At 35.3% G+C, this 27,750-nt stretch overlaps 1 protein-coding gene across 1 annotated transcript in view; it reads right to left on the reverse strand.

Moving 5' to 3' along the window:
• The window catches only part of LOC150110297 (uncharacterized), a 270,355-nt gene that overhangs the window by 188,916 nt on the left and 53,689 nt on the right, over nt 1-27,750 (reverse strand). The window contains exons 3-5 of the mRNA XM_090395533.1: nt 21,426-21,499; nt 21,171-21,255; nt 15,918-16,009 (exon numbers count right to left, since the gene is read on the reverse strand). Of these exons, the coding sequence (XP_090251659.1) occupies nt 15,918-16,009; nt 21,171-21,255; nt 21,426-21,499 (251 nt within the window). The remainder of the gene's footprint in view (nt 1-15,917; nt 16,010-21,170; nt 21,256-21,425; nt 21,500-27,750) is intronic.

Raw genomic sequence — 27,750 nt, forward strand, 5'->3', positions numbered from 1 at the left:
ATCATCTAGTGATGTTTATTACCAACACAGGACATTTCCTCCAAGAATAGGTTGCTGCACCTCAATCCATGCCTAGATTACTTCACTCCTAGACAGTGCTGCTAATAGGTCTACCAAACATGTAGACAAAGGCTCTGATTGCTGCAAACTGACCCTATTTCGCCAAAGTTCAACGTGTTTCATAGTGGTGGTCAGAACATCAGTTTCCATCAGTGTTTTTAGACTTCTGGTGTAACCCCCCTAAATACTGTGATAATAGAATTTACCTGGCTATCCCCCAGAAGATTGTCTTTTCAATTTGTCTTCATCTCTGGAATCCAAACATGGCTTGGAGCAGAATGCTATCCGAAGATGGCAGTGAATTGCATAGAAATATGCCTTATGAATACAAGTAGAACTATGATTATGGGTGATATAGACTGGAAAGGAAACAAGGCCTGAAAGACATGGAAAGGAAAGGAGAATTTACAAGGGATAACTACCCTAAGCAGCATATGATGTATGGGACTAATGGAGTACAAGAATACTGGATCTAGTGATAGGCATCTGAAAATCTGTATAAAAATGAATTTAACTGTTTTACTTCTAACTGGAGGAAGCAGTTAGTTATGTAGTTTTAAACTGGAAAACAACAAATGATGTGAATTTTGAATTAAAAAAAGGATAAATGTATGGCTCTATCAGGCAGATGACTTTGACAGAATGAGAAAATAACATGAAGCTGAACCTAGACTTGAAAAACTGCAAGGTAGAGGAATCAGAAGTACAAAATGGTCAAAGGATGCCTGAAAGAAGCTATATATCTGACTGTGACTCTAGAGTTATAAGAATAATACAGAAGTAAAAGCAACATAAATGGAAATTTTGTGGATCAAATACTATGAGAAAATGATGCCCAAGAAAATATAAAAACAGGTCAGGAAATGTCAGCAATTGCAAGGAAGGCAAAATCTGACTATCGAAAAGCAGTAAGCCTTAAAACCAACCTGCACAATTTTTTTACTATACATCAAGTAAAAGGTAGAATTACAATAGAACAAATTTGTGAATGTGGAAGTTAAGAAAGGGGTCAGATGCTTTAGAAACAGCAAAGGTATTAAGTGATCACTTTACAAAAGTATACATCCTGGGCAGACCCATTAATCATCAGGATGTCAAAATGGAACCAGATAAAAGAAACTAGAGGTTTAGGAGTTGGAGATATCAAAGCTAAAACAACAGCTGGGTTAGAACACAGCAATGGAAATGGTTGGGATATCTGCAAGGGTATAACAGAATGTGCAAGAGAATCTGATTTGGTTGTTCAACTTGAATCTCACCACAAGTGCCATTCCTAATGAGTGGAAGGAAATCAAAATAATTCAGTTATACAAGGGTGGATCTAGGACAGAGCAACCGACTACAGGCTAATTAGTATCTCTGGAGAGAGGCTAATTAAGATGTGCATCCATAGATGAGTAGATAGTGCCTCAATCCTCTATAGAGAAGAGCATCATCATCAAATTCCTGCCATGTACCCTCAAGGGAGTGTACAGGATATGATAGTACTACATGAAAAATTTACATCATTACTAACTTCCTATCTACAATTTTCCTCCAAATCAGTCTGTTATTTATCAAGACTCCAACATTATCAGATCTTATATTTCTATCATCTAAGTACCGTATCAATCCACCTACATCTTGGTCTTCTTCTGGGTCGTTTTCCTGCCAACCTGGCAGAGAACACTTGTTTTGCTAATCTTTCCTTGTCCATTTGGTTTAAGTGACAATACCACCTGAGATTAGCTCTGCTGACGCATTCCTGGATGCTGACAATGTCAAGTTCTTTCCTAATATCCTCGTTTTTAATATGATATTGCCATTGATGCCATCTGTTCAAGTCTATAATCTTTCTCAGGACTCTCATATCTGTGGTCTCTAGTCTTTGGTCAAGTGTTTTACTTCTGACCCAGCTCTCAGATCCATAAGTTAAAACTGGTTTGAACACTGTCTTGTATACAGCTAATTTAGTGTTCTAACTAATTTCTCTCTTATTCCATATAAATTTATTCAATTGACTTCCTACCATACCAGCTTTGTTGATTCTGTTGTCCATTGCTATATTTAATTTAGCATCCTCACTAAAAATCGTGCCTAAGTAGCTGAAATGTTTTACTTGTTCCACAGGTTCTCCGTTCACAACACACTTGATATTTTCAATGATTCTACCTATTTTCATTGACTTTATCTTTTTATTGCTGACCTTCACACCATATCTATTACAACAGTTATTCAATTTAGTCAGGGAATCTTGCAAACTTGTAGCAGATTTATTTAGAAGTATAACATCGTCTGCATAATGCAAAGAGCTGACATTAACATCTCCAATTTTGATATTATGTTTAATACCACTTTTCTTCATAATATGATCCATATAGATAATGAATAACAGAAGGGATAATGTACATCCTTGTCTCACACCAGATTTAACATTAAACCATCTTCCTGTACTTCCTTTGATTCTAACTGCTGACTTACAACTCAAATAAAGACTAAGTATTGCTTGATATAATGCCCCATTAACACCATATAACTGTAGTGTCTTGAATAGCTTCTCTCTTGGCACCTTGTCATATGCCTTTTCCAGATCGACAAAACTTAAATACAGATCTTCGTTATATTTCCATGATTTCTCAACTATTTGTCGTAAAGTTAAGATCTGATCCTGACAGCCTCTATTTGGCCTGAATCCAGTTTGTTCTTCACCAAGCTTTCCTTCCACAATTCTTCTCAACCGTTTCTCAAGTATACTTGCATAAATCTTACCAGGAACACTCAGTAGGGAAATACCTCTGTAATTCAGTTTCATTTCCCTTTTTATATATGGATACTATGAGAGCTCTATGCCAATCATTGGGAATTCGTTCCTCTGTCCAGGCCTTCTGAATTATGCAGTGCAGCCACTGTAAGACTTTTTATACCACCATACTTCAGCATTTCTGGTCGAATATCATCTACTCCTGCTGTCTTTCCAATTTCAAGCCTTTGATGGCTTTTTCTACTTCAAGTATGGACATGTATTCTGACTGTTTGCCTGTTGAGTGTTTTTTACCACTGTGCTTGTTTCATTTAGCAATTTTTCGAAGTAATTACTCCATACTTCAAGGATATCTTTTTCTCCCATTTTCATGTCACCTTTATCATCTCTAATTCCTTTTACAGCACTCTTTCCTCCATTTCTAAGCTTCTTCAACAACCTCCAGAATATTTTGCCACCTTCTTAATATTTATTTTCTATGTTCTTGTCAAAGTCCTCCCATGACTTTTGTTTAGCTAGTTTTACACAGTGTTTCGCTTTCTTACATTTGTCTCTGTATTCTCTAAGAGCACAAGCTGACTTATTTGCCAGGAACGTTTGATATGCTTTTTTCTTTTCCTTCACTGCCTCTTTAACTTTCTGTGTCCACCATGGAGTTCTGATTTTTCTATCCTTGCAGACAACCTCACCACATGCCTCTCTGGCTGAATCAATCAGGGTTTTCTTCAAGGCTTGCCACTGAATCTCCAAGGTTTGGTTCCTGTTCTCAAACTCTTTCAACTCTTTCATTTTAGAGAAGAACATGGTTTTGTTAAAGGAAATAATTTGCTATAAATTAAAGATGATAAGAAATTATATTCTTGATTTCATCCTTTACCCAAGTATAAGAAAATAATTGCCTTAGTATACCATAATGCAATATATATATATACAGGGTGTTCGGGATAAATTTGACATATTTATAATTAATTATATTTTTCCGTAAGTTACATGTATTAACACACACTTCTCTTCATTTAAAAGTTTGGACCCTTCTTCATTCATATACAAGATGTCAGAAAGGATGGATAGCTGGAACCCACCTGAATCATGGAAGAGAATAACTTGTATCATGATGATTCGTGCCCGCCATCAAAATAAGGATATTACGACTGCTGCCCAATGCTCCCTGAATACAGTAAAAACAATCAGGCATGAACTAGAGACTTGCAATGGTGACTACGAGGATGTAGCAAGAAGAAAGATCCCTAGCAGACGATCTGATTGCGTTCGTACAGCAGAATTCCTCGCAAATCTGCAGGAACAGGTGTTGAAGAACCCTGGAATTGGAATTCGGGCTTTGTTCGTGGAGTTGCTAACTGTAGTCAAGCCCTGGATAACAAGGGTAGCCCGTATGTATGGCAGCAGGATTCGGCCCCTTGCCACACCTCTGGGAAAAGTCAAAAATGGTTGTCTGAAAATTTCTACGACTTCACCAGTCCAAATGTTTGGCCTCCAAACTCCCCAGACCTTAACCCCATGGATTATTTTGTATGGGGCGCAGTTGAAAAAGACACCAATCGCACTTCCAGTAATACAAAAGCCCAGTTAATGGATAAAATTAAAACAGTTTTTGCGGCCCTTCCCAGGGAGACTGTAGCATCAGCTTGTTCGAGGTTCCGAAGCAGAATTAAAGCTGTGATCGATGCTAATGGTGGTTATTTTGAGTAAATCTTGTTGATAGTATTGTAATTAACTCTGCCTGTAATGTTTTTTTGTCAATTCATTAAATTTAATAGATACAAAGAAGATTTTCTTTTTCCTTACGAAACTGTCAAATTTATCCCGAACACCCTGTATATCCTTACAGACATGTATAATGCTATGCATTATTGGAAGAGCCACTACCCAGACCAGTTTCAACCTTTGTTGAGGTCTCATCGGGGTGAGCTAAACCCAGCAATGGTACCAAGGGTGAAGTAATGCAAAAGTCATATTTCCATATACAAATAGTTAAAAGGTGTCACACCTTATTACTAAAATACAGTTGCCTGTTAAACAACATGGGTTTGAGCTGTGCGAGTCCACTTATATGCGGTATTTTTTCAATAAATATATTGGAAATTTTTTGGAGCTTTGCAACAATTTGAAAAAACTTGCAGATGAACTGCACAGCCTAGAAATATTGAAAAAATTAAGAAAATGTTAGGTATGTCATGAATGCAAAAAAAATATGTAGATATTAGTCTATTTTATCATTATCATTCACTACCATAAAATATATACAAATCTATTATGAAAAGTTAAAATTCATCAAAACTTACTCACACAAACACTTACAGACCATACAGGGGGGGGGGGGGCATTCGCAGTCAAGAGAAATGTAAACAAACGTAAACATGCAGTATTAAATCATACCTGCATAAAATTAACTATTATTAAATAATTAATTACTTAAATAGCTTAAAGTAAAAATTTTAGAACGATTCATTCATTACTGTATAGGCTAGACTACCATAAAGCAATCATATTGCTGCTTCTTTGTTATACCTGTAAATAAATATGAATTTCTTTTTCACATTATCTTTTCATTTTTGACGTCTAGTGTTAATAATATGTATAATATCTACAACATTTTGTATCATATAAGACAATATAATGGTGATTCAATGATTAAGGGTATGGAGAATAGAATGCATGAAGAGTGCTTGTCTGGTGGAACAATAGTAACTTTAGCGATAAAGAGAGGGTAAGATGTAAAAGAGATGATAGTGATTGATACATCTGCATCTGGATTACTGTGCTCAGGTATGGTTGCCTGGATTCCTTGGAGATGAGGAAGTGGTAGAAAATATTCAGAAGTGAGTGACCAAGTTGGTGAATGGAATAAGGATTGCTTCCTACATTGATACATTGAGAGTCTGTGGATTACAGAAGTTGGTTGATAGGTGGAGAAAGAGGAGATATGATAGAAACATTTAAGTTATTAAAAGGTTTTTATAAGATTGATGCAGGGGAAATATTTCAACAGTGGGATAGTGGTGGAAGAACAAGAGATCATCTGTGGAAATTAAGTACGAGTGTGGTTAACAAGGGTGTGAAAACTAGATTTTTTTGCTTTGAGAATGGTGAATGAATGGAATGCATTACCTAACTCAGTTCTGAATGCTTCATCTGTCAATGAGTTCAAGGAGAGGTATGTGGTATATTGTGTGGATAGTTTGGGTCTCCCACGATGAGTCTCCTGGTTCTATGGAGATGCCCGTATAATAATAATAATATTAATATTGATGTAGGTACTGACAAACAGATGATTCATCTTGTAAACAGACGATATAAATTTATGGTATCGATCAATACAGTATGGTGCTGTAAATGTATTTTCTTTTCCTTATGATTTTCTTAATAACATTTTCTTGAGTCTGCGTGTTTAGCCTAGTGGTTATGCGCTTCGCAACCATATGTCTGGGAAAGGAGTGTCCTAGGTTTGATTCTCGTCGCTGATGTGAGCTTAAGGATCTTTCTCAGACATAGCCAAGTTAGCCAGTCTTGGGCGCGAACAGCAGGGTTTTTCTCCCCATTTTATCTGGAGTTTTTCCTCCCACAAGCAGGCAAACCGACCTCATGAACACACGGGTCACAGTCAGGAATACTTAAGACCCAGCCATAGGCCTGCTTCGTCAGCTATGCTGGTGCCAAGCCCAGATAAAATGGGGGGGGGGGGGGGGGATTGAGATGGTGCCATACTTCTCCGTAAAAGGGGCCTCACGGCCATGGCCATTATATCATCATATGAATAAATAAAATAAAATAACATTTTCTTTTCTCTAGCTTACTTTATTGTAATAGTATAGTATATAATACATATAACATACAAAATATGTGTTAATTGACTATTTATGTTATCGGAAAGGCTTCCAGTCAACGGTAGTTATGTTTTTGAGGAGTCAAAAGTTATATGCAGATTTTCGACTGTGCAGTGGGGGGGACCCCCTAACCCCCACACTGTTCAAGGATCAACTGTACTTTGAATTGGGGATAGATGTTGAAAGTTTTTTTCACTTGGTTATACTATAAATTAAAGATGCCAATAAATAATATTCTTGGTTTCATCCTTTATCCAAGTGTAAGCAAACAAAGTTTGTGTGTGAAGTAACTTCACAACTGGGCTACTTGTATATAGAGGCTAATGAGACCTCAATAAAGGTCAAAACCGATCTAAACCTTCACATCACTTAACATCACTTGCCTTAGTATAGATGTGAAGTCATCAGCTTACACTTGGATAAAGGAAAAAACCAAGAATATAATTTCTTGGTGTCTTTAATTTATAATACCACTCATCATTTCTGCTTGTCACTTATCTTCATTTATCACATGTGGTAAACACACCCACTACCCGTCCTTCCTACCACATTATTGTCTTTCACTCTCCTGAATAATCTACTAATATCTGCCTCATATTCTCCTTATGTTTAATCAAATTAATCATTCCAACGACCACACCACTAACTACCTCAAATGTTTACTTCTCATAACCAAAGCATTAGTCACCCTGTTCATTCCCCTTCCTGGAAAACAGACCTTGTGTATCCCCTCATCCACCACGCTTATAATAATAGAATCACCATGCAGTGCCACTCTTGGATAATTTTTTACCTAATTTTCCCACTATTATTCATTTTATTCCTCTATACTCTTCCATTTGTATCCACCAAATGCCTAATTTCATTTTGCATATGCATCTGATTTCTCAACTTAATCATCTCACTCTTCAACTCTTGCATCTTGCATTCCAGTAATCATGCTCTCCTTCATATCAGCAATCACAGTCAGTATTGGCAATCTTTCATTCCTACTATCACTTTTGCTCTGTCAGTCATGCTTTATTCTGTTCTGTAATCAAGCCAACTTTTGCTCCTTCAGTCATATTCTCTTCTAGTCCCCATCATCATCATCATCAATTTCCTGATATGTACCCTCAAGAGAAGTTCAGGTTACTATGACAACATTACATTACATAAACAAAGTGGATATTAGATCCAGCATTATTTCAAAGCCAAATGTAGAAACTATGAAAGTCTCGTAAGTAAGGTGAGGTATTTTAATAATTAAGTTTACATTACTATTAATCTCCTATCAACAATTTTCCTTCAAATCAATCTATTACTTGTGAGCACTCCAATATTGCCATATCTAACATTTTGTGCTTCTAATGCACTTCTATCCAAATCAATCCACCTAGACCTTGGTCTTCCTCTGGGTTTTTTTCCTGCCATCTTGGCATCAAAAATGGCAGGAAAAGTGGCCATACCACCTTAGATGAGCTCTGCTGACACATTATTGAATGCATATAATGTCAAGTTCCCTTCTAATATCATCATTTTTAATATGATTCTGCCATCGGTTCACTCCCGTAATTTCTCTCAGAATCATTATATCTGTGTTGTTCTCTAGACTTTCATCAAGTGCTTTATTTCTAACCCAACTCTCAGATCGATAACTTAAAACTGGTTTGAACACTGTCTTGTGTACTGCTAGTTTGGTGTTTTGGATAATTTATCTCTTATTCTATATATATTTATTCAGATGGCTAACCACCATACCAGCTTTGTTTATTCTGTTGTCTATTTCCAGATTTAACCTGCCATCTTCACTAAAAAACTATGCCTAAATAGCTGAAATAGCTGATTTTCATGTCAAATTTGTTATAGCTATTAATAAATTTAATTAGAGAATCTTGGAGACTTACACTGGACGTGTTTATGAGTACAACATCCTCCGCATAAAGCAAAGTGCTAAATTTGACATCTCCAATTCTAATATCAGGCCTAATGCCACTTTCTTTCATAATGTGATCCATTACAGGTGATGAATAGGAGTGGAGATGTCTCATCCTTGTCTTACCCCTGATTTTACATCAAACCATCTTCATATATTTCCTTCAATGCTAACTACTGACTGATAACTTAAATATAGACTGTTCTGTATAACGTTCCATTCACCCCATATAATTATAGTGTTTTGAAAAAGTTTTCTCTAGGCACCTTGTCATATTACTTTCCAGATCTACAAAACTTAAGTACAGATCCTTGTCATATTCCCACAGTTTCTCAACTATTTATCTTAAAGTAAAAATCTGATCCTTGCAACCTCTATCGGCCTGAACCCAGCTTGCTCTTCTCCAAATTTCTCTTCCAGAATCTTTCTCAATCTCTTTTCAATTATGCTTAGATAAATCTTACCTGGAACACTTAGTAGAGAAAAATTCTCACATTCAGCTTTATTCCCATTTTTATAGATGGGTACTATGCATGCTCTGCTCCAATCATCATGAACTCAATCTTCTGCCAAGGCCACTGCAAAACTTTTATACCTCCATACTTAAGTATTTCTGGTTGAATATCATCTACTCCAGCTGCCTTTCCACATTTCAAGTTTTTGATGACTTTTTTTCTAGTACTGATATGTACTCCTCTTTGCATCTGGTGACTAATTTGCTAGGAACTTTTGGTATGGTTTCTTCTTTTCCATGACTACTTCTTTAACTTCTTGTGTCCACCATGGTGTTCTTATTTTTCTAGCCTTGCAGACAACTTTACCACATACTTCCCTAGCTGAATCAATCAATATCTTTTTCAGAGTTTGCCACTTAGACTCCAAGGCTTGGTTCTTGTTTTCAATTTGTTTCATTTTTTTCTTCAATAAATTTCTCTTGAAAATTTTCTAGTACGGTTCTGTCACTGCTTGGTTTATTTAGCAGTCTTTCAAAGTAATTATTCCACACATCTAGAATGTCCTTATCTTCAGTTTCATGTCACCATTATCATCTTTGATTCCTTTTACAGTACTCTTTCCTCCATTTCTAAGCTTCTTCAATAGCCTCCAGAACATTTTGCCACCTTCCTGATATTTATTTTCCATACTCTTACCAAAGTCTTCCCAAGACTTTTGTTAAGCTACTTTTATACATATCCTAGCTCTCTTACATTTTTCTCTGTATTCTTTTAGAGCATCTGGTGACTAATTTGCTAGGAACCTTTGGTATGGTTTCTTCTTTTGCATGACTACTTCTTTAACTTCTTGTGTCCACCAAGGTGCTCTTATTTTACTGCCCTTGCAGACAACTTCAAACCTCCCTAGCTGAATCAATCAATGTCTTTTTCAGAGTTTGCCACTTAGACTCCAAGGCTTGGTTCTTGTTTTCGATTTGTTTCATTTTTTTCTTCAAATAATGTTTGTATAGTCGAATCTACAATTTACCTATAAAAGCTGTTCAACTTTAATTCTTTTTAAAACTTTCTTAAATACCATTCTTTTCAATGTGATATTTATTTTTATTCTGCTTAGTACTAAGTAATGGTCACTTCCAATTTCAAATCCTCTGTACACTCTTGTATCATGAACCAGCATGATGATATCACTATCAAGACCTCAGGAAATGGAGTTTTTCTTATTTCTTGTGAATTCTCTTAATGTGAATTTGTGCACATCTTTATGTTGAAACATGGTGTTAGTAATGACTAGTATGTATCCTGAGCAGAAGTCCAGTAAATATTTACCATTATTATTAGCTTTGCCCTTTCTCCAAATTTTCCCAAAATGTTCCTATATGCCTGGTGGGATTCATTTCCTACTCTGCTGTTCAGATCTCTAACAAGGACATTTTCTTTGTGAGCTGCCTGTTCTAATGACTCAAAGAATTTCTCCACTTCTTCCTTAGAAGAAACCTTCTTTAGGACCATAGGAACATATAAGTTTCATTGCCCATTTCCCCATTTTGAAGTGTTTGCCAACATAACTCTACTTGAAACTGCCTTCTAATCAAGAAGTTTATCTTTGTGTTTGCTTGGTGTTGAATGCTATCTCTATTCCTTCCTTTCCTTGATAATTATTCCCTGAAAATAACATTACTTATTATTTAGTAAGATCTCATCTGTTTTTGTCTTCTTTGTCTCAGTAATGCCAATTATGTCCACATTATCCTTTTCCAATTCTTCAGCAAGTTTGATTTCCTTTCCATTAATACTCCTTATATTGATTGTTCCTATCTTCAGTTCTTCTGATGTTGGGTTTATTCTTCATCTAGATGTTGAGTTGGAGCTTGTTCCAGTAGCTGACTTTTCACTGTTCATCTGTTTCTCTGATGAAAATAGCAATGGCCTTGTTTAATCAGGCAACACCTCAGCCAATATAAAATCTCATCACGTCGCACCATTATATGCATTTATGGTTCAAGCCAGTAAAGAATGCAATTTGATCAACTAATTCCCAAATTGCCAGCCCATCCTCATTCGTTCAGTACCAAGTAGATACCTACTAACGGAGTGCACTATGTGATCGTGAGGAATGGATATTAGGTCAGAAGCCAAAGTCGGTTCTCTGCATTCCTGAAAGGCGAGATGGATGTCAAAGCCAGTTATCTGGCTCTGACCCTTAAGTAACCCCTATAATCCTGCTAACTTTTGCTCTTTCGGTTTCTTCTATATGTTACATGGTTCAGGTTCACAATTATATTCTCACACTCATATTCTCTGTTCATCATTCTGGCTAATACCATTCCCAGTAATAACTTAACAACCTGGAATGTAAGCAATGATAATTAATCAAATTCAATACAGATTTTACGTAATTTTTTAATTAGCATCCCAGTATCAAGGGCATCCTTAGTATGACTTTCAAATTAAAACAACTAGCAGAGAAACTGGCAGATTCAACAATGAAAACACGTGAACTACATGTGCATGATATAGACTGACACAATCCAAATACATTAAGAATCTAATAAAATAACTTTAACAAGAGATAACTAATTAATTTGGAAAAATTATTTCTGGAACTTGTGAAGAAAATACTATTTCCCGTAAAAGGGAAATGGTTCTTCTTCAATCCATCACTTCTGTTTAAATTCAGACAATGTAGCAAAATCTCACAACTTTCTTTATATAAGCATTCCATGAGATAATTACTTTTATGGAGAACCTTAATCTTTTTCCAAGACATTCAATGTTTGGAGGAGAAACATGTTCTACAATTTCCAACTGTTCAGGCTCATGGAATTTAATGTAGCTTAGGTCTTCATCACAATGCACAGCCACCAACCTATTTGGCCAAATCTAAAAAGAAGTGATGGACCGAAATTATCCCTTTTATGGGAAATGCCTCTTCTTCACAAGTTCTGGAAATTTTTTTTTTAAATTAATTAATAATCTCTTTGCAGGAGTAGACTTCTGTGGCTAATTGGTTCAAAAGATATATTTCGGTGATTACACCACATTTTTTATTATTCACTTATACAAAATACTGAAATAATAGTTCCCGACAAGTTTTGTAAATCGTAGGATTTACATCTTCAGGGGTAAATAGTATAACTTAAAGTTTAAACAAGAGAATTAATAAATACAAATCATAACTGTCTGGCTATTCATAAACTCAAATAACAGAATGCAGATATAAAACGTTATTGATGTTGAACAATACTGGACGATGTCACGTGTTCTTGTTCTCGTTCATACAGTCCGGGCTCAGATTGAGGTAGATTTTTTATTAGAGCTAACCACACTTGATGGAGAATTAAACCTTGATTTTTATTGCATTGGATTGGGTTTTTTAGCATATTAGCAGCTTCTTTAAATTTTCTTATATAACTGTTGTTTTCTATGTATGACATCATCGTTTTTTGCCAGAGTACATCGTGTCCAGTGGAAGTGGTATGGAAAACACGACCCGTTTTTTGTTCTCTTTTGTATTGTACGTCTTTTTGGTGTTCAGCCATGCATATTTCTCCAGATCTTCCTGTCTGTCCTACATGGCAAATCCCACAAGAGCAATGGATTTTGTAGACTCCTGGTTTTTTAAGAGGATGATGAGGTGGTTTTGGTGGATGTAGGAATCTTGAGATTTTTTCCATAGAAAGGAAGGCTACTTTTATGTTGTGTTTGTTCATTAATTTGGCTAGCTTATCTGTAACATTTTTGATATAAGGAAGCGAGATGGCGTTTTTGTAATCCTGTTTTATTGTGTTGTTAGTTGGAGGCATTTTAAGAATTCTCTTGATGGTTTTTGTTTCATATCCATTCTGTTGGAGGATTTGTGTTAAGTATTTTAGTTCTTCATTACATCTTTCTTGTGTGCTGGAGATATTATATGCTCTGTCTCGAAGAGTTTTAATTAAGCTTATTTTTTGTGAAGGATGGTGGTGTGAGGTTGCATTTAGAAATCTTCCAGTGTTTGTCGGCTTCCTATATACTGAGAAGGAGAGTTTACTTTCTTCATTAACTTCTAATAGAATATCCAGAAAAGGAAGTTTTTTATTTTCTTCTTGTTCTAAAGTGAATTTTATGGTGGTGTGCAAATTGTTGAGATAATCTTTGAAATTGATAAGTTCATCTGTTGTTCCATTGAATATGATGAAAATATCATCCACATAGCGTAGCCATAGTTTTGGTTTTTTATGGTAATTCTTAAGAGCATTGTTTTCAAATTTTTCCATAAATAGGTTTGCTAATACCGGTGATAATGATGAACCCACGGCCAAACCTTCTTTTTGTTCCCAGATTCTGTCTTGATAGGTGAAAAAAGTATTGTTTATACAATGTTTAAAAAGATTTAAGATGTCCGGAGGGAAGAGGTCTTCTAGGAGATTCAAAATTTCTTGTCTCAGGACGTTTGTAAACAAGCTGATAATGCCTGGACTTGCTAAGATGTCTGTTGGACCAATATATATATCTTTCACTTTTTCTATGAAATGTTTACTATTTTTTATGAAGGAAGATGTTTTTCCTATATGTTGTGAGATCATGTTGGTGAGGTATTTCGCCAAGTTGGAAGTCGGTGAATCTCTTCCATCTACTATTGTAGATGGAAGAGATTCACCAAATTAATAAGAGGTAGCCAAATTAATGAACAAACACAATTAATTAATAATCTCTTGTTAGAAGTATTTTATTAGAACCTTAATCTTAGACTGTGTCATCTGTCATCTCTCATTGCAATGGCTTACAGAGGTGGTCCATCATGTTGCCATTGCTTATGTTAAAGGCATCTCTGAAGGTTAAAGGCATCTCATAAGTCAAGCTACTTAAGATATGTTGGCCTAGGAGTGTCCTTTCATCCTATTAACAATATTGCTAATTTTCTAAGCTCTGCAAAAGATAATCTTCCACCTTTGGCCCATCCTAGGGTATATCAAATTCCTTGTCACTGTGGGTTATCCTAGGGTATATGAAATTCCTTGTCACTGTGGGTTATCATGTTTTGGCCAACCAGGTAGATTGGTAGCCTTGCATGATGAACATCTACATTACATTAAATTCCATGAGCCTGAACAGATGGGACTTGCAAAACATGTTATCTCCTGCAAACACTGAATCCTTTTGAAAGAAGATTAAAGGTTCACCATAAAAATAGTTATCTCGTGGAATGCTTATATAAAAAAAGTTGTGAAACCTTGCTTCATTATCTGAATCTAAACAGAAGTGATGGGCTGAAATTATCCCTTTTATGGGAAATAGTTCTTCACAAGTCCCAGAAATAATTTTTTAAAATTAATTAACGATCTCTTCATAAAGTTATTTTATTAGAACATGTTTTCATTTTTGAATCTTCTGGTTTCTCTAATTTGAAAGCCATACTGAAAATGCCCTTGATACTGGTGTGAAAATTCTATGCTAATAAAAAAATTATGCAAGCAAAATCCATATTAAGTTCAATCAATTAGTATTCCCAGTCTTACATCCCTCATTGCCTTTCATCTTTCATCTAATATTCACAACTCATTTTTGACTCTCAGTTAATATTTTGCAGTCCATCAAATTATCCCACTTTGTGCACGCCCTCTCGCTCTCTCTTCTCGTTTAACTCTCAACAACCATGCCTTTCAGATTCCCCTATGCATACATACTACAATCCCAACAACAAACCTTCTTTGAAAAATCTACACTCCTCAAAACATTCAGTTTTTGCACTGCCCATCTTCAACTCATTATTCTTGTTCTCAGAGCCATTTTGCCTTTGCTAACCATAAGTTGTGTTATAAAAAAATCATGACCAACCCTACTAATAACCTCAACAATTACTACACATTCAGTCTCAACTATTACTAATTTATAAATTTTTATTGAAATGCATATAATTTTTTGCCAATATTGCAGAAAATAAAACTTATCTTGAAACTTAAAACTTAAGAAGTTATACCAGCAATCTTCTTCCAATGTTACCTTACAGACTACATTTATTTCAGAGAGATATTACAAACAAAACTAAGTTACTGTTCACTAGTGAATGAATGTAAAAACGATAGAAAATAATAAACTGACTGAATGAAAATGATAATTACAAGTGAATATTAGATCCAAGAAAATAATAATATTAAGTTTTAATAAAGAGGTTCTGCATATTCCTCCCTTAGTGCAATATTAGGCTACTAATTTGAATACACAAAGAAATATAACTTCAAAATCATCTACAAACAAAATGAGAGAACCTTTGTTGAATGGAAAGAACCTGAATCTGATTCCCAACTAGGATTCCCATAAAAGTCCTTATAAAGATTCCCAACAATCTTTATCAGGACTTTTCAAATAAAGGCAAGCTAGGGGATCTCATACAGAGGCAGCAGGGTCTTCCCTACTAAAAACTCAGGGTTATTTTTGTCCTACAATACAGACAAACTGGTCAACAAACACATGCAACTGCAGACAACAGCATTAAGTACTCTATCATATCATTAAATTCTATTAGCTAAATTTATTAGCTCTGACAGGCCACCTAAGTGTAACATGTTAGGGAGGAAATGAGATGAGACATAAAAAATTGATTTTATTATCATTTCATTCAGCAAACTATCCAACATCAATAAACACTGGTATGACATAAGAATAATTGTAAATAAAATCATATAATTAGACACAGTGAAGTATAAAATGTTTTAAAACAATTTCATTTTTTAATGAAATTAATAAAGTTCCAGGCTTTTACTGATAAGGTACCTAAGGAATTTTAGTATTTTATACATAGTAATCAATTCTTCACATAGAAGAAATTTTCATTTTCCTTCCTTTGGGCAGAACATAGTGTCTAAACCAGGTTAGTGTTAATATCAATACTAAGCACTCAATTATATTTTTAAATTAAATACCTTTTGCATGATCTTTGTCCATCTGGCATGATGTTTTTTTCCACTCTTCTAATTTTTCTTGCAATGGCATTATTAAATTATCCATTATAGAACTGCCAAAAATATAATCCAATTATTAAATTTAAAAGATTCACTTAAAGCTAGGTGAAAACATATTATCAAATGATTTATAATATGCTGAAAGAATGTTGGACAGCAATATATACATTTATCTTTAATGTAAGGCTACATACACACAATGGCATGTTTTCTTTTAGTATTAAAGAGCATATAGCATAACTGAAATTTACAGAATAACTACCATTTTAAGCAAATAGCATTAATTTCTCTAAGTTTCAGTCCTTGAATCATATCTTCAGGGAAAATACACTTATTTACATCTAACATATGGAAAAATTAAGGAAACATTAAATGAAGTAAAGGAATATATAATGCTATAGCAAACTACTGAAAAATCTTGACTAAAGCTCCATAGATATAATGCAATAGTAAAAGAAATTCACTATAACTATTATTGTAATCCTTAAGTTTGCAATAGTGAGAATCAACTTTATTTAATGAATATCATATATTATTATTATTATTATTCAGGCCTCCATATTTTCCATGCTCTTTCTTATTCTTCTAATAATTATTATAAGAAGAGTTTCTTTCTTTCTTTTTTTGGGGGGGGGGGGAATTTAATATTTTAATTTAACCTTTTAATAATTTTATTTTAATAAGCAAAATAATTCTTTTTTTTTTTTTTTTTAAATTTACAGTCTAGTAACAAGCCCATTAATGGTGAAATGTTAGGTTAAGAAATCAAAATAGAGTGGAACAGTGTATTTTTATATATATATATATAAAGATAAGCTAAAATTTGAAACATTTTTATGTCATGTTTTTTGTCTTACCGGTTACTGCAGCCCGGAACTCGGGGATTGGGTGTCGTAGATGCCAGGGGGGGAAACCCCCCCTAGTATATGTATAAATATCTATAACTCACTGAAAAAAAAATGCAATTAATGGTTTTGTTGAACAAAGTAATCATTTATACTAAGAGCAGCTTATACACATGACACATCTATCACATGCACAGTTTGCTTGTTTGTTTTCAATAGCTTACTGATGACTGTTAGCAATGCATAGATCTAATCTGTTATGAGGCTAGATACATAATTTCCAAATATCACACAAAATGAGAACATGGTTTTATACAGGCTGCCATGTGAGTGAACTACTTTATTTGATTCCTGGAAGCAAAGAGGCAACAAATCATTTTGCAGATAAGGCAACAAAAACACTGGACCAATCCATTTCATGGTTTTCTGAAGACATACAGAGAGTCATGAGATCTCTTTGATTGAAGAGACACTACTGAACTGCTACTGAACTGACTGTCCTCACCATTTCATAACCAGTTTATGTTATTGATGTTGATTTATTGATGCTGATTAAATCATACCTGATTTAATCAACATCAGGAATATAACTGAAATCATAAACAGTCAGCATAGTAAAAACTGTAGGATAGTCCTATCATTTAGATGCCGAGTAAGATCTGACAAGTACAAGTAATGTACCTGGTAAACTCTTCCTCAGCTAGCTCCATTTCTCTGCCATTCAGGCTTCTTATGTTGATAGTACCGATCTTTAACTCTGGTGATGTTGAGTTGGGGTGTGTTTTTCAAATTTGTTCCAGTAGCTGACTTTTCGCTGTTCGCCCTGGTTCCCTGGTGAAAACAACGGGGGCCTTGTTTAACTGCGCGACATCCCAGCCGGCATGAAATTTTGTCATGTTGTACCATGATTTTGTATATTGGTTTAAGCCAGTATGAATACAATTTGGTTGGCTAAATTCCAAATTGTCAGCCCATCCTCGTTCGTTCAGTATCCAGGTAGATACCCAACAGAGTGCACCACGAGAAGGTGAGAATTGGACATTAGGTCAGAAGCCATGGTCAGTTCTCCGCATTCCTTTAAAGGCCATGTGGAGGTCACCTCTCAGTTATACAGCTTTGACTATAAGCCAGTTATCATGTTAATTATTTTGCTGCTGGATCTTTTCAGCTATCGTCCCATCTCCTTGGAATTCAGATGAACATGCCTGTACACAGTGGTTCAGATGTGGTCTTCTCAAAGTCCAATAAAGTGGGAGAATAACTTATTTTTTCTTATAAGTTAGTATTCTCTTTCTTTTCTTTTTTTTTCTTCCAGATTTGTACATTCATATCATTGGTGAGCTAAAGATTTTTTTTCTATTTTTATTAATTTGCTGGGTGGAACAATAAAGAGTATGGCAATGACAATGAAAAGAAGTAAAAATGTAGAGGAGATAATAGTAATAATGGTTGGTACAAATGAAAAGATGTAGTGTGAAACATGTAGTGAGAGATTTGAGATCGATGTTAGGGATAGTGAAGGCAGAAATGTGTCAGAGCAAAGGTAGTGAGTGTGTATGATAACGCAAAGTCGAGGAGAAGGGTAGTGATAATGAATGAGATGATAGTGAGAATGTGTAGGAAGAGGGGACTGGAATATATTTGAGGATAGAAGAGATCTGTGTGGAAAAGATGGACTACATCTGAATGCAGAAAGTTGTAGATATTTGGAGAGACTGTTGCTTTCTGAGTGAGCGAGCGTGTGTGCGTGCGTGTCGGGGCAGGATAACTAAAATTGCAAGAGTGGAATGAACAGGGATGGCCTCATGTGGGAATGGTAGATTAAAAAATGTGAGGGTGTATACTATATTGCAGAGCGATGGAGTATGAAGGGAGTAATAATTAATATTATTATTATATGGGCAGCTCCATGGAGTCCGAAGACTCATCATGGGAGATCCAATCTATCATACCTCCTCTTAAACCCATCAACATACAAAGCACTCACAACTGACTCTGGCAACAAATTCCACTCATTCACAACTCTCCAATCAAAAAAATCTAGTCCTCACGCCCCCTACTAACCACACCTTTATTCATCCAGGCATGACCCCTTGTTCTGGTCCCTCTAGCCAAGTGCTGAAATATTTCTCCTGCATCTATCCTATAAAGCTCTTTAATCAACTTAAATGTTTCTATCATATCCCCTCTTTTTCTCCTATCAACCACCTTCTGCAATCCACACATCTTCAATCTATTCTCATAGAGATCATTCCACAGGCCACTTACTATCTTGGTAACTTGCCTCTGAATCCTCTCCACTGCTTCCTCATCCCCCCCCCCCCAAGAAACCCAGGGAACCAGATTTGAGCAGAGTAATCTAGATGTGGGTGTATCAAGCCTTATTTCTACTTGTTAATGTGTTCTTCAACAGCCAAGTAATCTTATGGGCTACCTTAGCAATATATCCTGTAATAATGGTGATAATGGCTATAAGAATACTGGAATGAAATGGTTTTTATGTATATACAAATGCTAGGAGCATTAGAAATAAAGGGAATGAGTTTGTGGCATTGATTGACTCAGTCTCTCCAAAGACTGCTGGTATTCAGTGAAACTTACTGAGGAGGATGTTCTAATAGGGATAGAAATCAAAGGATATAGCATATTTTGACAGGATGGGGAAGGTAAATGTGGTGATAGAGTGTTACTCATGATAAGAGATTAACTGCACCCTCTCAGGGTGGAGAATCACAGTGGAAATAACATTAATGGCTTTGAGAGTATATGGTGTGAGATAGACTAAAGACAAGATATTTAGTTGGATATTACTATAGACCAGAGAATATAGATTGTTTAGGCATTGAGCGATCATTAGGAACTGAGTGATCATTATAGGGACTTCAACTATAGCAATATAAACTTTGCGGAGAAAGCAGTATGCAGTACTAAGGGGACTGAATTTCTGGATTTCTTGTCCAAGTCAGCAGAGTAATTATCAACAACTTAATCTCCTTACAGTGTGGTCCCAAACTTTAACTCCTTATCCACAATAACCCTCAGGTTTCTAGTTTGACTGACTACATACAGCAAATTAATATAATATTCTGCCAACAATGAGCTAAATCTGAAATCAGGGAGATATTCAGTTGTCTGAATGTAAGCTTAACACTTTGAGTCCTATTGATGTAAATATACATCGATATGTATATATACTTACAGAAAGTCTAGGACTCAAAATATTAATGCAACAAAATGTAGGGTTTATACTTGGCAAAAATGAACTAACATTCACTGTTATTTACCCATATAACCAATCTGTGTAAGTCAATCTGCAATTATTCTGTACAGCTATGTCCTTATCACTTTCCCTAACTTATCATCATCCAAAAAATAACTGAATATCACTCTCAAGAGACACTTCCTAATATCGTTAATCCATCCTGTAAGTACAAATCCTTCTGTCACCAAAAATCATCTAATACATCAACATACTGCCTATTTCTCCTTATCAGTCTATTCACTGAATCATTTGCAATCACTGGTCTCTGCATCAGCATTCTCACAATCCTGATTGAGCCTTTGTTCTTTTTCTTCACTCAACAACCGTTTCATATTTTCTCTAATTCCATACTTATTTCCTTTTAAATCATCTCTTCTGCAAACACAATAATAACATCCATTCATTCTACTTGCTTACACACTGTCTCAGTCATATCTGAATCTTTCCTTCTAAAAATGCACTTCTGTTGCTAACTAAGCATGCCTCTGACCATGGAATCACTGTATACATATCCTTTATCATCTATTTCAGCAGAAATAAATTTCTTGACTTACTCTTCCTGCACTTTTTTGTAGTTTTGTTTCCTTTCCTGCTTTCTGCTTCTCCAATCTCTCAAACTTTCATGTAGTACTACAGAATTTGGCTTAAAATTTACAACATTGTGCCATGCTCTTCTTTTTTTTCCTCCCTATTTCTTTCCTATCACTAGTACCCTCTTACATTTTAACACTTTCATTCTTGCTCACATTTCAATTAGCCCATGTCACTAAGCATGCCTCTGACCATGGAATCACTGTATACATATCCTACCTGTCAGACAATCGCATTTGCTTCCTCTTTCAAAATTCCACTTGAACCCAATATTTTGCACTCTTCAATTTGCCTAATTAATACACATTTCTGTAAAATTCTAGCCATCATCTACCTCTTTCATAATGATATCTTTAATTCATAATTAACAACATAAATATACTAATTTTCCAGACAAGCCCTATGAAGCTTCCTCTAATTTTATAAAGATCACTCAAAAAAAATCAGTGCAACTATTAATAAGAAAAGTACACAATCACTGTTCTGCTTTTGTTAATGTTTAAAAGAGAATGTTACCTTGAGAATGTTTTTAATCTTGCTTCTACACTTCGATGTCTGAGACACATTCTAGTCAATGCTGTTCCAATATCTTTAGTAGCTCCTGCAACAGTGTAATATTAAAATGACAAATAAAACAGTCACCAAAACAAAAACACATATTTATATATTTTATCAAGCCATCTATAAATTCTATCTGCAACATCAAAAACTGCTTACAGATGCATAAATATTTTAATTTACAAAACTGGCTTGTATGATGAATTAGCTTACCTCTTGCACCAGTAGCCATATCAGCAACTTTCTGGAAAGAGTCTAGAAATGCAGCAGAGGCAACAAATGTAGACCTGTAAAATTCCATAAACAAATAAAATTGTATTTACAATACATGAAACATGCAATATTTTTCTTTCTAAACTAGTAAAACAGTCAGCTACATGCATAATTAACAAGTTATCTATCGAACTATTAACATGTAGCACTACTGGTCTGCATCTTCTGCAGCACTAATAATTAGCAGCCTTACTAGCATTTAGGGAAATTTATCCATTCCCTAAATCAATCTCATGTGCGGATTTGAAGTTGAATGAAAAGGAATTTATTGACTTGGTAATCCTTTAGGAAAACTGGAAGAAGGTGGATGTTCCAATTAATTAATTAGCATATGAAGAGAATTCAGCCATGAGTCCCATATAGGCAGCATGCCACCATCTTATTGGTTATAATGTATTTTTGTCTGTCAATTGCGTGTGCTCTCTTAGCTGGTGTGCCTGATCTGAGGGACGAAAAACCCGAGTTTCCAGGAGAAAAAACCTCCATCGTATAAGACCAGCTAACTCACCATCTGACTGAAAACACCTGATAAAGGTTCCTCATGTCATTGACAGGATTCAAACCCAGGTCTTTCCAACCAAAGGGCTATACCAACTAATGGAGGCTCTGATGTTCCAACTGAGATGCACATATAGATGATAAAAGAAGAACTAGATAAAAAAAAAAGTAACATTAATCAGAATCAAAACTTCTTTGCAGTTCAACTCCAAATTCACGAAACATATTTTTCTTCCTTTTTGTTCATTTCCTTCTACAGCTGTGCTCTGAAACAATCCTCTTCTTTTCCTATTGCATATAATCTGTAGCTGTTCAAATCCAATGCTAACATTGAATTTGAACAACTTCTTAACAAGCTTCGTCTTTCTCATGAACTACGGGATGAAGAGCACCTTCATTTTTGTGTGTGTGTTATAACTAAAGCATCCCTCGATTAACGCGGTTAATTAATCCCTCGATGTTACCGCATATATCAAAATCGCGTTAATCAAGTCTAATAATCAATGGTAAAAATTACACTTTATCCATGATCGATTACTGTATTAATAATTCGTTTTATATGGTACTCTTTTAGGAAAGATAAAAAATGAATGCAAATTAAATGTTTAATAAATGCTTGTATAGTCCATCCACAGTAGAGAAAGCTGTCACTGGTAGGCTACCAAGAGGTGTCCATTCATGTTGAAGGGGAGAAAGAAATAAAGCGATGTACGAATTGGTCACCAACACGTGAATTTACGTGCTTTATACATAAAAATTTTCAACTGTTATACAAGCAAAATAGTTATCACTTTAAAAATTACAATGATCATAAAAGAGAAGTTAATTTTCTGACGTGTAATAATAAACAACCCATCCCACAAGACGGATTGATTACCCTATAATCGGAATGGATTCTCCTTTTTGTGACATGCGCAGAAGTTCGAAGGGTCTCGAATCTGTGGGTGTACTATACTACATTATTTACTGCAATTTTTTTACCAAAAGAAGTTATCAAGAGTCGTTCGAACAGTTTTAGTTTTTTTTTCTTATCGGCATAAATTCTACGATAACAAGCAAAATTACTCTAGCCCTCAGCAAACAAGCACTAAAACATAAAGAAAAAACACTGCAAATACAATACATGATGGTACAAATTAAGTGGTACCAAATCCAACATTATTTCACAGCCGAATATAGAAACTACAAGAGTATCATGCCGAAAAATGGAAACTAAAAGTTTCAGCGGATGCAAGCATAAGCAACCTTATGGGCAACTCATAGTAAAGGTGGAGTAAGCTCCAGATCCCTTTCCTTAGTATTTTCCATAATGTAATGCACATCTCCTAGAGGACATGTATTAAAAATAAGCCTTTGGCTCTCTATTTCATAATACATGATGGTTTATTTATTTTCAGTTACAATGTAGAAATTATTGGAAAAAAAAAAAAAAACCATACTATACTAACATCGGAGGTCGTGGTTTCTCTCAGAGATACAATTTACTGTCAAATATCACAAACCTTTACATAACATGTACTAAACCAAACTGACAGCAAAAAACAGCACGGAATATCACTCGTAACATATGAATGCACAGCTACTCTCATGACCTCCAAGCTATACGCTGAATTGCGTGAGAATATTTATATTAAACATTTTGCATGTATCTGTCAGATCAGCTGCGAGCTACACAGGGTTAAAGGTGCATTAATCAAAACTCTTGCCGCAATTAATTTCGGCGCGTTAATTAAATCCCGCGTTAAGCAAGGGATACCTGTATTATGAAAAATAAATGAACCAACTTGTATTTATACAGATTGTAAAAATCTTATAGAGATTAATATATTTGAGTAATAACTTTTATTTAAAAAAAAAATAAAAAATTGCTCCACATTTCAACCTTCATATCTAGGTTAACATCTGCAGCATGTCAACCTGGACACACACACATGGTGACCCACCATTTACACATTTACATAACCTTTAATTAATTGACCCTTGCAATGTCAGCCAAATTCTGATAGAGCACCATATAAATGTACTTTGATTATGCGATCTTTAATTTATCAGAACCTTCCGTTCTGAAAAATCATCCAAACAAGTTCACTTATTTGGATGATTCTACTTTTAGTTATGATGTTGAGGCCCATTTATAAGTAACCCAGAGCCCAATTGAACGGTTGATAGACTAGAGACTCAAGATTACCTTAACTCAGAGCTTCTTTTGGGTCCAATTAAAAAAACTGGAATGATCCTACTCATTTTTCCTCTTTGTGCCCATGAAAATGTTCCAACTGAAACAAAAACTAAAATGGCTGGACATAGTTTTATAAGAATTCCAAATACTAAATTTGAACAAAAAGCCATCAAGTCAGAGTGAGTTAAATAACATATGAATAAACAAAACAACCCATACATGTGCTTATGTATTTTCAAAATTCAACTAAAAACTGGAGAGTATACAAAACAATAAAAACATAGTAAATAATAAAAGCAAATATAAGGATAAAGAATATTATTAAATTCAAGTATAAAGATCAATGCAACAAACAAATATAGATATAAAATCATTATATCAGTTAAGTGATATGGAGAAAAATAAATAAGATAGGCATAAAATAGATGACTGCAGGGGTGAAGCATGCAATCACTAACAAAAAGACATTGTGGTGGCAGCAGCAAAAGATGAGTAACCATAATCAGTTACATGAATAGTACAAAGAACAAGCAAGGATGGTGATTTGCTTGGTAAGGGTAGCAAAAGTGCAGTACAAGCAGCAATTAGCAAATAAAGCTAAAAGAAATCCTAAGGAGTTTTTTTCAATATATGACCATTAGAAGGAAGAATAATTATCTGAGGATGATGCTAGCCTGGTTGGCCGAGTGGTTAGCGTATCTGCTCTCCAGCCAAAAGGCTGCAGGTTCGAATCCCGCCATAAGCAAGGATGTTTGTGATTGTCTCTGGAAATACCAGTAGTGGTGGGCGGTAGATGGCATTGGTGTATAATAGTTGTGGTTTGTTGTAGTTGGTGGAGATAGAGAGCTGTGGAGCAAGGGTCCTCCCTCGATGAGTCTTGGGACTCCCTGGAGGTGACACATAATAATAATAATATTGGTCAGTGATAATGGGAGAATGATACACACTGTGGAGGATATTAACAGAGCCATTAAATGAGCAGTTCATTAAAGTATTCCATTCCTTGTGATTATAACATATTGTGGAACTTGAGAGCAGTGGGAAAGGGGAAGTAATATACCTCATATACCTCCTGCTCACTCACCAAAGATGGTGAGTGAGCAGGAGGTATATGAGGAATTAGGTAAACTTGATGTCAACAAGGCCATGGGACTTGATGGTATATCACTGTATGTCTTGAGGGAATGTTCCAGGGAGTTAACATCTTTAACTTTCCCTTTTAAGGATAATCATTGCACTTCATAAAGGGGATGATAAGACTAAAGCTTTGAATTATAGGCCAATCTGCTTGTCTGAAGTTGTGGTCAAGGTGCTGGAGAAGCTAGTGAAGACAGAGATTCAGGACTGGGTTGACAGTAGCAGAATTCTCTTTAATGGACAGCATGGATTTGCTAAAGGAAGATCGTGTTTTAGCGACCTGCATACTTATTATAACAAGGTGACAAATATATCGGACAAGGGAGATGCATATACAGTAGTATATTTAAACTTTGCAAAGGCTTTCGATATTTGCCACATAACAAGCTAGTAGTTAAATTGGAACAGATGGGATTGGATAGTAGATTAGTGTATTAGATTGAAGATTGGCTATCTGATAGGTATCAGCAGGTTGCATATGGGGGGGGGGGGGAATGATATCCCAGAAGAGGAAAGTCACTTGTTTAATTTGCATGTATATGACATTGGAATGGGCATAAATAGTGATATGAATTATGAGAAGTAGAGCAGATGTTGTCTTACAAGAGGACTTGAATAGACTGTCTGAATGGGAAAGTGTGTGTGTGTGTGTGTGTGTGTGTGTGTGTGTGTGTGTGTGTGTGTGTGTGTGTGTGTGTGTGTGTGTGTGTGTGTAGGGATATCAGTTTAATGTAGCAAAGTGCAAAATTTTAAAATTTGGAAAGCAAAGATGGGATGCGGAGAATAGGATTATTGGGATATCTTAGAGGAGGTATAGGAGATGAAAGATCTGGGTGTGGTGGACAGGGACTTGATATTTCATGGACATTTTGCTAAAATTGTGAGGACAACACAGCTGATTATGGGAATGATGCAGAAACCACTGGCACGTAGAAGTAAGGATGTTATGATTCCATTATAACATCTTTCACCTTCAGAGACAATTCACCGACTTCGTGAACTGTCTCTGAACCCCCCCCCCCCCTCCCATCCTTCAACAGCTCATCCTTTTGAAAACTAAATGACCAAATCTATGCAGGTTTTGATCAGACTGCATATGGATTACAGTGCATAGATTTCATTGCCTGGTTTTCAAAAAGGATGATCAGTTGTTGGGGGGGGGGGGATTCAGAGCCAATTCACTAAGTCAGTTTCTGGTCTCTGGAATGTGTAGTATGAGGACAGATTGAGAGAATACAAATTGCAGTCTAGTGGATAGAAGGAAGAGGGGGGGGGGGTGATACATGATTAAGATATAAAAATTGGTAAGGGGTAATCACCAGATTAATGTGGATAAGATTTTTTCACAGAATGTTTGTGGAGATGGGGAGAGAACAAGAGAAAATTATATAAGGAAAGTGTGAGCAAGGGAATGAGGAATAGATTTTTTTGCATGGATAGTCAAGATATGGTGAGAGTGGGACTTCCTGAGTCTCTTGACTCCATGGAGGTCTAATGACAATAATTATAATAATAAACCACTGTAAAAAATTTAAATGGAACGAGGATCATAACTAATGCCTTTCACCATTAGGAGATAGAGAATGTCTGTCTGTCTGATAATTGCTCTCTTTCTCTCTCTCTCTCTCTCTCTCTCTTTCACACCGAGTTTCCTTCATCCAGTGTTGGCAGATTTTATTTCTGTTCTGTGCCTTCTGGAAGCACTGTTCATCATTGGCATCCATAATTTTTCCACATCCCTCTTCTTCACTCTCAAGAATGAATCAGTTTCATTGTGAACAAATTAATAGACATTACTAATGTGTTTGAGTAATAACTTTAATTAAAATAAAAACAGAGTGAAATAGTGACTTTTACTTACTCGATATTACATGACCTTAACCTCGATATTTTTTAACAAAAGATGTACTGCATAATGATATGGCAAACTATAGACGAACTGATTTGACTATAACTAACACCTCACTATAGCCTGATCTTGGTATGGAAAAGAATGAAAAAAAAAAATTAAATAAATAAAATTGATTGTATCAACTAATTAGATGAACAAACTGAATATCTAGAGTCCTATTACATTACCGGAGGCTGGAAAACATTCTGAGTGCAAATTTATTTGAACTTATGGTTAAAAAATATCATTTGCTTATGCAATTGTAATGGATGAAATTATCATAGACACACACGAGTTTTTATGTGATTCCCACCCACAAACAGTTGTAAACCAATAGTACATTAGTACAATGGATTGGCTAAGGATTTTTTTATCTATTTTTATAATTTTTTTGTATTTTTTAAATTATTTTTTACCTACTCCAGAAACCCTGCTACAGTGACCAACCATGGAACTTTTCTAGCCACTTCAGCCCTCCAGTATATGGGTGACGGTCTCACATTGGTGATGAAATTCAACCCCCTCCCCCATAAAAACAATCACAAGCATCCATGCTCATT

Source organism: Typopeltis vanoorti, chromosome 1 (genome assembly GCF_054136105.1).
Source record: "Typopeltis vanoorti isolate ZY-2024b chromosome 1, IOZ_Tvanoo_1.0, whole genome shotgun sequence".
Classification (NCBI taxonomy): Eukaryota; Metazoa; Arthropoda; class Arachnida; order Uropygi; family Thelyphonidae; genus Typopeltis; species Typopeltis vanoorti.